This window comes from Ostrinia nubilalis, chromosome 3 (assembly GCF_963855985.1).
Source record: "Ostrinia nubilalis chromosome 3, ilOstNubi1.1, whole genome shotgun sequence".
NCBI classification, from domain to species: Eukaryota; Metazoa; Arthropoda; class Insecta; order Lepidoptera; family Crambidae; genus Ostrinia; species Ostrinia nubilalis.
In genome coordinates, this window is record NC_087090.1 from 15,182,608 (window position 1) to 15,196,358 (window position 13,751).

At 37.0% G+C, this 13,751-nt stretch overlaps 2 protein-coding genes across 4 annotated transcripts in view; one reads left to right on the plus strand and one right to left on the minus strand.

The window, feature by feature from the left end:
• The first annotated feature begins 317 nt into the window (after positions 1 to 317).
• Positions 318 to 13,751, plus strand: part of LOC135088051 (pseudouridylate synthase RPUSD2-like) — a 521,604-nt gene continuing 508,170 nt past the window's right edge. For both annotated transcript variants that reach the window (XM_063982932.1, XM_063982933.1), the window contains exon 1: positions 318 to 665. In XM_063982932.1, the coding sequence (XP_063839002.1) occupies positions 384 to 665 (282 nt within the window). In that variant the 5' untranslated portion in view covers positions 318 to 383. The remainder of the gene's footprint in view (positions 666 to 13,751) is intronic.
• On the minus strand, positions 8,673 to 12,675 carry LOC135088029 (caspase-1-like). 2 transcript variants are annotated; one of them, XM_063982908.1, is made up of 7 exons: positions 12,493 to 12,675; positions 11,817 to 11,948; positions 11,444 to 11,580; positions 10,512 to 10,687; positions 9,995 to 10,112; positions 9,227 to 9,499; positions 8,673 to 9,147 (listed from the first exon to the last, which is right to left on the minus strand). In XM_063982908.1, exons 1-6 carry the CDS (start codon positions 12,570 to 12,572, stop codon positions 9,249 to 9,251), a joined length of 894 nt encoding a protein of 297 aa, XP_063838978.1. In that variant the 5' UTR covers positions 12,573 to 12,675; the 3' UTR covers positions 8,673 to 9,147; positions 9,227 to 9,248. The 2 variants fall into 2 exon arrangements, with proteins under 2 accessions (XP_063838978.1, XP_063838979.1); XM_063982909.1 differs by lacking the exon at positions 9,227 to 9,499 and having other exon boundaries at positions 12,493 to 12,672.

Below are 13,751 nucleotides of genomic sequence, written 5' to 3' on the forward strand. Positions count from 1 at the left end.
TGATTGAAATCTATTTACATAATAATTCTGTCAGAATCTGAGTGATATTTTAATTATAATCACAAGTAATTGTTTCGTGTGAGATGTGATCTTTTGCTTTGACTCTGAAGTTAAGGTTTTTGTAAAAAACCGCGTGTTTATTAGAGCCAAGTGTAGTGTTTAGTGTTTACATTAATTTTAATAGGTTAATTATTAATAAACTGTGCTTTTTACTTCGTGTTATAATAGTTCAAGTTTAAATAAACATATTAAAATAGTTTTAGTAATAAAATTAATTCAACATTTAAAATTCTGGTTGATTTGGTATGATCAATTTCTTAAAAAACCTTAAAAATAGTTCTATTCTGAAAAAAGTTCAAATACGTTTGAAAAGAGTTCCGATTATGTCAGGTGAAATGGCCAAATCAAAGGCAGATTTGAATTTGGAACCGAATCCAGCAAAAAAAGTCAAACTGGAAAGTGATGTGAATGATTCCATTGTTGGGACAAGGACGGTTGCAACCATGTGTGGGGCTTGGCGGCCTGAAGAACAAGATGGTGGACTGATTTTTGTTTTTAAAAAGCGAGAAGAGTGCCTTAGTCCGGACCCGCAGAAGGAGTGTGACTTTCCGGAGAACATTCAAGACTTCTGGGAGGCGAGTTTACTGGATGACGCAGATATTAAGGTAAGAATATTTACTTTTCTGTAATGTTAATATTTAAATGATGATAACATCGCATCGTGCAGTAAATTTTTTATGAACTTCTATACACAGATTCTGCTTGGTTTTATTAGAGTTAGCGCCATCTATAATTTGATCTATGTATTAAATCAGAGTCTCAAGCACATTAGACCCCGTCTGTCCTCACGGATTCGAGTAAGTAAAGTAATTCTTTTGAATGTAATAATTAATAGCTTCTTACAGGCTGCCAATATTAATACGTATTTCATTTAGTTCATTTATAAAATTATATTGCGTAACGCCCTCTGTTGTTTTTCACCATACAGTTTGTATAGAAAACGTAATGACAAGGTTCGGCAGAACCTGTGTAGGTGTCGCTCGAGTGCTACTTGTTTTAAAAAGTTCGCATGTAAACATTAATCTTAGAATTTAAACGTGACTTTTTTCAATTTATCTAATTAAGTGAGACAATACTCTTAATTTTTTTATTTTTTTTATAGATTATTTATAGATATTATTATACTTTATGTTTGTGTAGATAATTTAATGAAGATTTATATTATAAGTTACCTACTTACATAGGTACCTCATTTTACAAATCCTCCTCTTGAGGCATACGGAACTAAACGTGTCCGCTGAATAATAGCTAATAGATAATTATTATTGATTTTACTGTCAGTCGTCAAATAGAAAATACACTCAAGTAGGTACCTATTGAATAGTACGTCGAACCTTATTTAGAAATTATAAAAATTGTATGGGTCATTCCATAAAAATCTGTATATTTTCGACGTCATTTTGTCCGTAACTTTTTTAAGATGCTTTTGAATACTTTATTAGTGTAAATTATAGTTTATTAATTAATTATGTTATGTCTAAAAGGGCCAGTCACTTTATGCTTTATTTTAGGAGAAATTATAATTTTCAATTTTTTCATACTATATCACTCCTATATGACCTCTAATAAAGTATAAAACTTATAACCTTAACATTTATAGATAAGTTAATATACATAATGTAGTTGTTTTGTTATTATCACTATATAAAAAACATCATTCCCTAACTAGTAATTTAGTCCCAAGTGCCGTTTAAAGCTAGGGCCTGACGCTCTAGGTACTGACTATTTGGAGTAAAACTTAACACAAATGCAGATTAACTTTATATTATAAGATGCTTAATACGATGTGCCGAAAATAGCCAAAAAACCACACGTAAATACTAATTAAATTATATACAATTTCTTATTGTAATCAATAAAGCTACTCAACTAGGGACTGACGAAGTGACTGGATTAACACATGTTTCCGCAACAACTGGCACGTTTGCACTAATTCAAAAAACGGCTACCGCAAAGCCAGTATGGTCTGAGGATAACTTCGTATCGTAGTTTAAACTCAACTAAATGTCATTCACTCTAAATACATATTAAAGCGCAAAATTATAAAATCAGTGCGTGGCGAGGGAATGACGCTAAAAGCTGTAGACTCTTTTTCAACTAAAGAAAATCAAATTATTGTTTGTTGAAACCGCAAAATATTAATAGAATTCGGTGTAATATACATTTAAATAGATTATTCGTTAATTAAAACAAAGGATAAAGTTGATGTTTTTATAAATGTGGGTCCCAAAACACAAACTTTTGGAGTACGGACATGCCTAGGGAATGACGTTTTGGGTCATTCAAAAGGAATTTAAGATGTTTTAAAAATAGTTTCAAAAAATATAAATGGGTGATGAATACAGCACATTGCGAGCTGTTATTTAACAATTTTGGAATAAAATATTAACAAATATTTCATGTGAAATGTGGCGCGGACTAAGAGTTTACATATTTTTGTGGAATGACCCGTATAGGGTTACGAGAGTCTATCTATAGTCTTTGTGGAAACCCTTGGCGGAGGCCTTTGTCCAGCAGTGGGCGTCATTAGGCTAAGCTAAACGCAGACCACCGATTTTTCGTCGGTCGATACTTGGATCGGGCTGTTGATCAGTATCAGATCAGTATGGAGATTGGAGATGTATGAAAGTGCGCACCGATTTGGTATCGGCTAATTCTTCAAACAAATTAGAATCGGGCCCAACTATCCGACAGCTAAAAGTTGGTGGTCTGCGCTTAGGCTTAAAAGAACGAAAGTCTTATATAATAACTGCTTCGATCCCCTTTTCTCTATTGTATAGAACTCCATTGTGGCGTGATCCAAACACTGTTGACTTTCCAAAGCAAACATTTTAAGTAAATAATCGAGGCTGAAGATCGCGACAAAACAGGCAAGCTATTAATACTTTGACACTGATAGATATCCCCTCCGGTGACATCATGAATAATTAAAATTCCATAAGCTCAAGTTTGTTCAGCGAAAAAGCGAAATCGAGGGACAAATTGGATGTCCTTTGAGTTTACGAAATTCCCAATTTTGGTAATATTGTAATACTGGCAACAATGAAGTGAGCTTTGGAAGTCAAAAGGCTATAATTTAAGACTATACATACATATTATAGCTATAGTTTGTTTTTTATTAGTTTGGTTGAACGCGCTATCTCAGGAACTATTTGTACGATCCTAGATCTGTGCTATTGGTTCCGCTTATTTTTTTCTTTTGAGTGGTTATATTAGGTCTACCACGCTAAATTAATAGGAGCGTATCATCCTGAGCATCAATAAAAATATTGCGAAAACGGAAAAAAAAATGAAAAATTTTAAAGCGTTCGAATTCACGAGAACTGCTATTAATTTATTAATACACTTTGCTATGATTTATGCCGTAAATACAAGAAAGTAAATGATCAATCAGTGATCGATCGTGGAAAATTATCTATTCCGTCCGAGTAGGTAGGTACCTACCTACTTAATTGAATTACGCTCGTAAATAAAATGGACTGACACACACAATTTACGATAAGTTTCTTAGTATCTACTTAGCCTATCAGTATAATTATAATAGACATGATGTCTGATGAATTGAATTACAGTAGAGCGCCGACCGATTAAATATCCGACCGCCGATTAACCGAATCGCCAATTATCCGAATCGGTCCTAAGCGTAATATAAAAAAAATAAACTTAGTAATTTTTGATTTCTTTTGTTGTAACAAGTTGGAACTCGCTGGAGTCCAGATATATTTCAACTAAGCATTATTGTAGAACTGTAAATATAGTTAATAAAGTTTATTCTATGTGTGACAGTTCGTTTTTAACACGCATTTTCTTTAACCTATGTCCGATTATCCGAATTTTCGATTATCCGAATTTTCGATTATCCGAATCGTCCCGATTAATTCGGATAATCGGCGTTCTACTATATTTGATAGAGACAACATTTAGTTGGTTCCTGAACAAAATCTTTTCGCGATGTTAAAAAAACTTCCAAAAATGACATCACAGGTAGATAATAAAATTCTCGATGAATCATATCAAATCAAAAATATGCAACTTGATCATGAGCATGACCCCTGCAAGATAACGTGATCCCTCAGTTTGGGTTTTTTGAAAGATTTGTTGCTTATCAATAATGTTTGCTCGATTGAACAAAACATTGATAATAATAAAATGAAATGAGATGAATATTTTGTAAACAAATTACCAGATGTCTGTTTTTCTAAAAAAATTTTTTTAGTCCGTCATGTTTAATATTAAAAAATATTGGACACATATATTTTTATTTGTCAATCTAACAAATAATTACATAGTTATGGTGCGTTGAAGTTCCGCACGACGTCACAACGTGCGGCACTTTTATGCACGCATTGACGTCACGTCACGGGCCTCTTCTTATGAACTTTGGCGCGTTTTATCTCTTTAAATTTTCATTAGTTTGAAAAAGTGAAAAATACGTGTAGAGTATTTTTTGATAAGTTAACTGACGGACTAATTAAAACTCTTGCTTTTTGACCCAGGAAACATCCCTACCCACCTACTTATTGTTTTTATTACTATTCAAGAACATGTATAAGATCGTAAATTTATTCACCACCTAACGTCGTTTTCTTACAAAACGATCGTTAAAAAGAACAGGCGATGGAATATTGAATCGTAAAATGGATGTAAAATGCGATAATGTCCCGATTCACCCCGCGACAATGTTACAATGCAATGCAGTTCGGTGCAGCGAGGCAGAAGTCGGATGATCCAACTAACGAGTTCGGGTGACTTCGCGAATTCAATGGCGGGAAATAAAGCATGCTCTTGGTGGAAGAGAGAGCGAGAGCGATTTGGAAGTTTGGGCATTATGCCTGTTGGAAAGTTAGAAACTTTTTGGTTAAACGCAAGAATTTAATATTTGAATTTGGCACTCCGCTGTCAATGTAAGGCTTCCAGGTTTTTGGATCAATCATTCGATTTCATGTAGTCTCTGTGTGCTGTATGCTCTGAAATAAATCCGTGGAAATCTTCGTGGTCTTTTCCTTCTTACGCTCCAACTCCAACAAAGCATAGGCGCAGACCACCGACTTTTAGTTGGCCGATAGTTGGGTCGGGCTGTTAATCAGTATGGAGATGTATGAAAGTGCGCACATTACACCGATTTGGTATCGGCCGATTCTTCATACAAATTAAAATCGGGCCCAACTATCGGCCAACTAAAAATAGGTGGTCTGCGCTTAGGCTAAGGCGGCGATACGCATGCCAGCAACTGGTACACTTGCATATTAGTTCATTGAACGCTTGGCATGCGATCGTGTGTACCGTGTTCCTACTGCTCAATCCTACATGATAGAATCACGGAGAAAATAAATTGCAATCGTCCTTCCAATAATTTTATACCCGTAATACTACCAGTTGAACTAAGCAATAGGCCCACGGGCAACTCATGGATGGATGTCGCCCACGCTATACGCGCATGCTTGTGTTATCTCGTGTAGAATTAAAAAAAAAGTAAAACGAAAGTAAACGTCTTTAAAAAGAAAGTAAAACTATTTATTCGATGCAAGTACAAAATAAAATAACAACTAAAACTAGATAACATTACTTAGGTCTTTAGACGTAAAAATTTAAAACATTTGCAAAATCTCAACACAATAACTTGAAAATGTGGCACTGGTTAGTTTACTTGCTCATTCATTGTACCTATGTTTTATGTCACATCTGTCTTATTTGCTTTTTTTTTTATTTTACCTCTTTTGTCTTTTGTGATGTCCATGGCAATAAATGTTTCTTTCTTTCTTTTCAAATCCCATGCTGCTCGCACACAGCCCTCAAGCCTTTTGCCGGCTCGAGCCTAGAGCCCTCAACGGTCACACTTCCACCTAAAGCCACTCGAGGGCACCTTGCGAATTGCTCGCTTCCTTGAGACACGTTTCGAAACTAATAAGCAAGGTTTTCACTGACCTTTTTTAACACGACCAAAAAACTTGGAACAAAACGTTTCTTGTTGAAATTAATTCAATTATAAAGGGTCCAAGACTCTAAAATGACATCGCCCAAGAATGTACATAAACGAGTAATTTTACGTATCTCATTCTAAATTGCCAAAGTAATGAACCCAAGATGGGCAGGCAAGACGACCCTTCTCCTCATCATAAAGTACGCTTAATAACGTGGGCTCGCTTTCAGATTGCGAGTCATGAGGCCCAGGACATGGTCTTATCGGGAGGGAACCAATACAATACAGTAATAAAATGCCGGAGTTTTTTGTGACCTGGACTATCCCCACCTTTCGTTCCTACCACTGCAACTCCAGTGTAGCTAGGATCTACAGCTTGACCGCCAATAAAAATCCAACCATTGAAGGTCAAGTTCGACCCGGGGGAAAGTTAAACTGTCATTGGACTCGCAACGAAATTAAAAGAACATAAGGACGAGTTCGAAGTTAGGGTTCGACTTCCCTCCAGTGCAAAGCGACATGTTATTAACCATTTAAGTAAAAACGGAGCCTTCTTCACCTCTCTGCAATGTTCATCATTACTGTTTTATCACACATTTAAAACTGCCACGGCTCCAAAAGTCTCCGAGGATAAGGCGAAGAAAATAAAACAGCGCTCTCACAAAGTAATTTTAAAGAATTTACCAGAGTTTAGGCTGTGGAATGTTGATAATTTCCGCCGTCATTTTGTTTAAGGGAACTCTACTAAAGAATTCACCTTTGTCACAACATTTTCCTTTAAATAATATCGCTTGTTGCCCTAAGTGACATTCTTTAAGGCCTTTTACTAAATACGTGTCTATTTTGTATTCGATTCTTACAAGTACATTTTTTATCTTTTTCATTGTGGCGAGATGGGGCTGCTATTACCACAAAATATAACAGAAGGTAAACTCCATACTAAGCGCGCTCGAGCTACGCACTCATAGACATCGCTCACGTACGCGTTATCTTGGACTGTCTCGGACGAATGCGAGCGCTATTCTAAGGGAGTCATGTCCCTGTCACCCCCACATATACAGCTAATTTGCGATAAATTTTATGTTTTGCTGACATCATTAGCTGCTGATAGCTGATATGATTAGCTGATAAGAGTTGTATTTAAAATATAATGTGTGCAATATAGTCGAAATTACTACTTACGACATATTTTTCATTAGACCCTCGCCCAAAATTTCAGGCTGTGACTGCGCCTTGTATGAATTGGACCTCAATTGTCGATTCAAAATCTTGAATCTTGTTGTTTAACCAACTTAAAGTGTGGATGATATTGCTTTTCAATTAGGAATGATACCTAGATACCTACCTATCGCAAATATGATATATTTTATACTTACTTTACTTACTTATTTCAATCGGATCGAGCTAACTGCGTACCTCGCTGGAATGCGACTCTCCCTCGCACTCACCCGCGTGACTCCCTGCATTCGCCCCGTCCATACCAGAACGTCGATGTGACGTTACGGCTGCCAGGTGTGCAGTAACTCGATCGGGCTGTATTAGGGCAGGGGAATCACCAATATCTATACAGATGTAGGTAAATCCCTCAATCGTGTCTGATAACATATTGATATCTAATCAAACCTTGATAATAGCATAGCTTAAGGAAGAACAACAACTCGAGATATCTTATTTAATTTTTTGGTCAACGTCGATTTTTCTTACAACTTTTAGTTAAGGTCATAGGAGACTTATCAACTCTGAAATGGATCAACACCGTATCGCCTTCCGTGGCAGCTGTCATGCCCTTTCGCGCTATGTCACCGCTAGCCGAGGCATTTAAGTTACGGCGCGAAAAAGTGTACGAGGTTTCATACAAAGAGTACTGACCGGCTCGAGTTGATACGGTTACGATCTGTTTTCGGGTTGTTAAGTGTGCTTCGTCCTATACTGTTTTTGATATGCACCTTGACACGGCGAAAATTAAGTTGAGTCTGCTACATAATGAGGTGTCTAAATCTTGTGCTTTAAATTTAATATCTTGCCTGAAGCAGTTTTGCTCAAGAAATTTTCATTTTGTCCGCTATTTTATGTTTAATTGCTAAGTAAAGCTAATAGTCCAGTCATTTGGTACGAAATATTGGCTTTACCTGGAATGTTTTCCGGAAGTAATGAAGAAATTATTCAAGGTGAGGGGGAAATAAGTTTTTCGGTCAAAACTCATATAGAAGTATACTTTGTGGCACTCCTACGCATAAACTATTGATTTCAAAAAAAGGTTATGTAGACATCAAAAATAGGATATTTTCTCTAGTTTTAGTTTCTCTAAGCATGTTTTGTCATAAAATTAATCCGAAAGGAAATGTTTGAGAAAAACTGCTACTAGGCAGTATTTCTCCAATATGGTGGTGCGAGCGGCAACCATACGAGGTCGCAAAGTTGAAATTCGTAAAGAGCACATCGAAATCTATATAAATACCAATTTTCATTACTTTCGGAAAACTTTCCAGGTAAAACTACCAAATGACTGGACTATAAGGCCTCTATTGAATTTATGCTTCGAGGAGCTGTTTTTTTTTGCTGTAACATTAATAAAATCATTGGTCCTGACTGACTATTAAAGGAAACATCTGCTAGCAAGGATTGCTTTGCCGTAGAACCGTATAATCCTGGCTACAAAGGAGTTGCTACCTATTGTCTCAAATAAAACTCATTCTTGTTCATTAATATATTTATTATTTGAGTGAATGTTACTATTAGTTACGTTGAAATCCTTATTTTAATCTATATTAAATACAATGTTTAAAATATGTCAAAGTGAAATTGTGAACTCCGTCAGTTTATAATATAACGCGTGAGATTGTAAACTAACAGTGGGTTAGGTTAGGTTAGATTATAATCTGACGGAATTCATTATTTTATGGCGACATGTACGACAACTTAGCTATCGTAAGGTTTGCAATGTGAAAATTTCAACAATTTTGTTAATGTAGACGTTTTTTCAGGTGTTTCTTTCATGTCCCTTAGCTCAGGCTTCTCTGTATTCGACTTATAGTCGTAAGCGACTCTCCTAGTGACCAGTGTCATAATCTGTTCCAGATCCAAATCGTTGTAGTGTTCCATAAAAATCCTGCAAAGTTCTCTTATGTACCAAGATCCCCCTTCAACATATTTCCAAGCCATGTAATCTGTTAATAAAGAAAAAAGCTTTAACTAATTTGTTTTCAAACTCCTTTTCCACCAAATCTGTGTAAAGAAAAAGAGTACCTAATGCGTATAATATGCCATCTTAGTCATCGTAAGGTTTGCAATGCGAAAATTTCAATAATTTTGTTAATGTAGACGTTTTTTCAGGTGTCTCTTTCATGCCCGTTAGTTCAGGTGCATTCAGTGTCTTCGACTTATGGTCGTAAGCGACTCTCCTAGTGACCAGTGTCATCATCTGGTCCAGATCCAAATGGTTGTAGTGTTTCATAAAGATCTGGCAAAGTTCTCTTATGTACCAAGATCCCCCTTCAATGTATTTCCAAGCCCTATAATCTGTTAATAAAGAAAAAAACTTTGACTAATTTGTTTTCAAACTCCTTTTTCATCATATCTGTGTAAAGAAAAAAAGTGATGCGAAGATACAAACCAAACGCATGGATGGCTTAGGTCTGTTGTTATCCATAATCTATTATTTACTTATGTACCTATAAGAAAAACGTCAATCCTTAATTATTCATCATTGTTACGGTATGGTGTGTCAAATAAAGCAGAAAACAAAAGAGACGTGGAAATGATGAAATCTGAGGTGGAATTGTGTAAAGCAATCGTAATCATTTGACAGTTCATAACGTACGATTATTCTGTCAAACGCTTTGTTTAAATGACTTTATCGTACGTTATGAACTGTCAAGTGATTACGATTGCTTTACACAATTCCACCTCTGATTGGTTATTCAAAACATCTCTTATCTCTGCTTCTTTTTTTCCGCCTTAGTGGAAACCGGGCCTCAAGTTGTGTCTGGTAGAAGCTATATTAGGTACAATTACCTTCTACTGTTGAACGCCCAATAAAAAAATCTACATGTCTGGGCACATGAAGCACCGTGCTGTTTGGTCCATCACAATGCGTCATTTTACCAGGGTCAACCTTCCATCCACGGCACGCCTGAAACCAGTTACAAATGTGTAACTTCGCCACCAGGAATGAACAATAAATCACACATTATAAGATTAGTGCAACATTTTCACCGTCCTTCTGCCGCAAAATGCCGGATGAAAAATTGTGTAAAGACGTTGATGGGATAAACTTTGGCTTAATAAATATCTACCTAGCAACTGAAAGCTGTTGCAGCAGAAAAGTTATCAAGTGGCGACCATGGACCAGAAAACGAGTGTAGCCAGACCTCCCATTCGGTGGACCGACGATCTGGTGATGGTCGCGGGAAGTACCTGGCTGAATATAGGCAGCGCAGGACCGGTCGTTGTAGAAATCCGTGGAAGGCCTTTATCGTTTGAGACGACAAATATCTAGTTATCATATTTGGGCATAGTCGTTTAAGAATACCTGAATAAAGAAAAGTTTCGGTTTATGGACAAGAGAAGAGTGCCCATTTTCGAGTAACCAAACCATTTCAGCCAAATAGTAGGTTGTGTCGTAAGCACAAAGTATTCCTCTCTGTAAACCGTGTGTCATGATTGCAACAGCCAGGCATGATGTCTTGCTGTGGTCTTCTTCAGCTTCTGAAATAATAGTAGCGAGGTTATTAATTTCCGGGATTAAATTAATTATAATTTTTGATTTTACTCGCTTCTTAAAAGCCTCCTAAAAAGGCTCAAGGTCACCCAAAGGGCAATGGAGCGTGCTATGCCTGACCATGGAAACTCTGAAGTTTCCCTCCGTGACCGAATCAGAAATGAGATCCACAAGAAAACCATAGTGGCCGAAATAGCCCGCAGAATTGCTTAAATCAAGTGGCAGTGGGCGGGGCACAGAGCTCATAGAGCTGATGGCCGATGGGGCAGAAAAATTCTCGAGTGGCAACCACGGGCCGGAACACGTAGTGTGGCCAGACCCCCACTAGGTGGAGCGACGACTTGGTGAAGGTCGCGGGAAGTAGGTACTTGGATGTGGGCAGCAGTGGACGTCATTGGGCTGAAACGAACGACATTTGACTTTATTCCATTATTTGAGTCCAGTTTAATTGTAAAGTTGGCGAAGGGTGATCTCAGATAAAAATAAAGAATACTTGAAGATTAAAAATAGTTATGATATGAAATACGGAACTCACTAAAGTTGAGTTGCATGCACCATCTTACTTTAACTTTGACAAACGCCAAATATCTGTCAAACTCCTTTTTTTGGGATAGACTGTCCCGCTCACGTTAAACTTCATACAAAAAACACCAGTCATTGTCATAGTTACCGGCTCATATTACTGTGTAGTTACGGTTAAAATAAGTTGGTGCAACCCGGTCTAAGATAATCACTAAACTTACTAGCTTTGATTGTCCTTTTAATTACGTCATACGTTTTATTTTCGTAATAAAAAGGTTTAAATCCAAAAAATGAGAATACTTTTTCCAGTCTCTCATAATCTGCTAAATGGTCAGTACGCTCATCTGGAGGTTTCTTCCTGAAAATAGATCGGATTTTTTGTTTAGTGTTTATGTCATTCACTCATTATCTTTTTGTCAGAAGCAGCCACTTATATTTTTTCTTCTTTCTAAAATAAAATCTTTTTCTTTAATATTATTATGAATGTGCAACCATTGCTTTTGGAAAAAAGTATGATGAAATAGTATAGTAAATAGTATATTATGATTTCAAAAGTACACTCGCCGTTTTGATGATTGTAAAGATAGAACTTACCCATAAAATTCATTTGCTTCGTATTCACTATGGTTAAAGATTAAGATCTCCTTCTTTCCTGACATGTCGTAATACAAACCATCGGGATCGAACTTTATGCTGGAGTCTGGCAATGGCACCGAGCGACTGGCGCTATAATAAGAAATTTATATTATTACGATGAACCTACGGCATTGAACTAGGTGATCGAATCAGAAATGAGGAGAAAAGGGAACCAAAGTAACCGACATAGCCCGCAGAATTCATCAGGTGAGATACAGGCCAAGAGCTTCCTCGTTATTGATAAAAAAGAAAGTCAAACTTATGAGGTAGTGGGCGGAGCACATAGCTCGTAGTACTGATGTCCATTGGGGCAGAGAAGTTCTCGAGTCCACACTACGCGCGTCGCGTTACTATTGCACAATTAGCAACTGGTTGCTAAAATCTGAATAATCATGCTGGCCATAATAACGAATCGATTGAAACCTCATCAAAGTGGGACGAATAGTTTAGGCGCGACGGCGGAACATTTGTAAATACAAACATACAGAAATCACTATACTGCTAAAACCGTAACCATAACCCTTATGGTAAGGTCGGGTAAAAAAGAAAATTATCAGATCCATGGCTGATTTACAAGTATGTAAAAAGCTTTTAGGTTACCTTACGAAATTAAGTAGATCATGATTTTACTTACCTAGGAGGTAAATTACTTTTCTCCGGAAGTAAGTTCGTGGCAGATTGGAAAGTCCTCGCGTCACTCTGAGTTAAATCCATGGTCTGATCCAAAGTAGAAGAACTAATGGACACAATAATAATTATTATTATAGAGATACGGCGTTGGCGAACGACTTTATCAGACTGCTATGACCGACCACACACCGTTATATTTATACAATGATGACAAATAACTCGGTCTTATCGCTTTATGATTAAAGCCCTATTTACATGGATCGATTTTTGCAGTGCGGCTAGTCGTTTACCTAATCGCCTTGAATTCGCATAGGTACCCTATTTGTACAGACTTCTGAATCTCCCAAGCGAATAGATCCTCATGGGGCATGGCAACTTTAAACATAAACTTCACGAATTCAAACTAGTTCCGTCTCCTTTTTGCGAGTGTTCCACTGATGATGTCAGTCATGAGCAGTCTGCCCATCGTATCTTGTGGGAGTGTGATCTTTGGTAACATGAACGTGATATAATGCTTAATTCAATACAACATTCATCTGTTTCCGCAATTTATTACACCGATCTTGTCGCGACAAGGAAAAATTTCCGTGCTTTTAAGCTATTTTGTGAAAAATATTATTAGTTGCTAAATGCTCATAAGATAGGCTCCCTAAATTGATATTTATTGTTCGTGGTGCATAATCTTTTCTTAAAGGTTTTAAACCTTTGTTTGTCACCTGTCATCCGCTTTGCAATGAAGGGAAGTTGAACCTTAATTTCGAACTCCTATGTTCTTCTTCTTCTGATTAATTTCGTTGCGGGTCCAATGACAGTTTAACTTTCCCCCGGGACAAACTTGACCTTCATTGGTTGGGTTTTTATGGCGGTCAAGCTGTAGATCCTGGCTACACAGGAGTTGCAGTGGTGGGAACGAGAGGTGGGAATAGTCCCGTAAGCGAATAGATGATTTCTATTTACGATTTTAATTAAGTAGGTACCTAATTGGTTCGCGGGCGTTATGGGGGTGGGTATTGGTGGATTTAATATTTGTCTGATCGATTTCATAAATGGTATAGAATCGTCTGAAGTCAGATGCCATCACGACACGACACAACACTCCTGTTTTAAGTTTACCATTCTAAGGCTGGGTTGCACCATCTTACTTTAACTTTGACAAACGTCAAAAATCTGTCAAACTCCATACAAAAAGCACCGGTTATCGTTATAGTTACGGTCAAATTTAGGTGGTGCAACTCACCCTAAGGCTGAGTTAACTTTAACCGA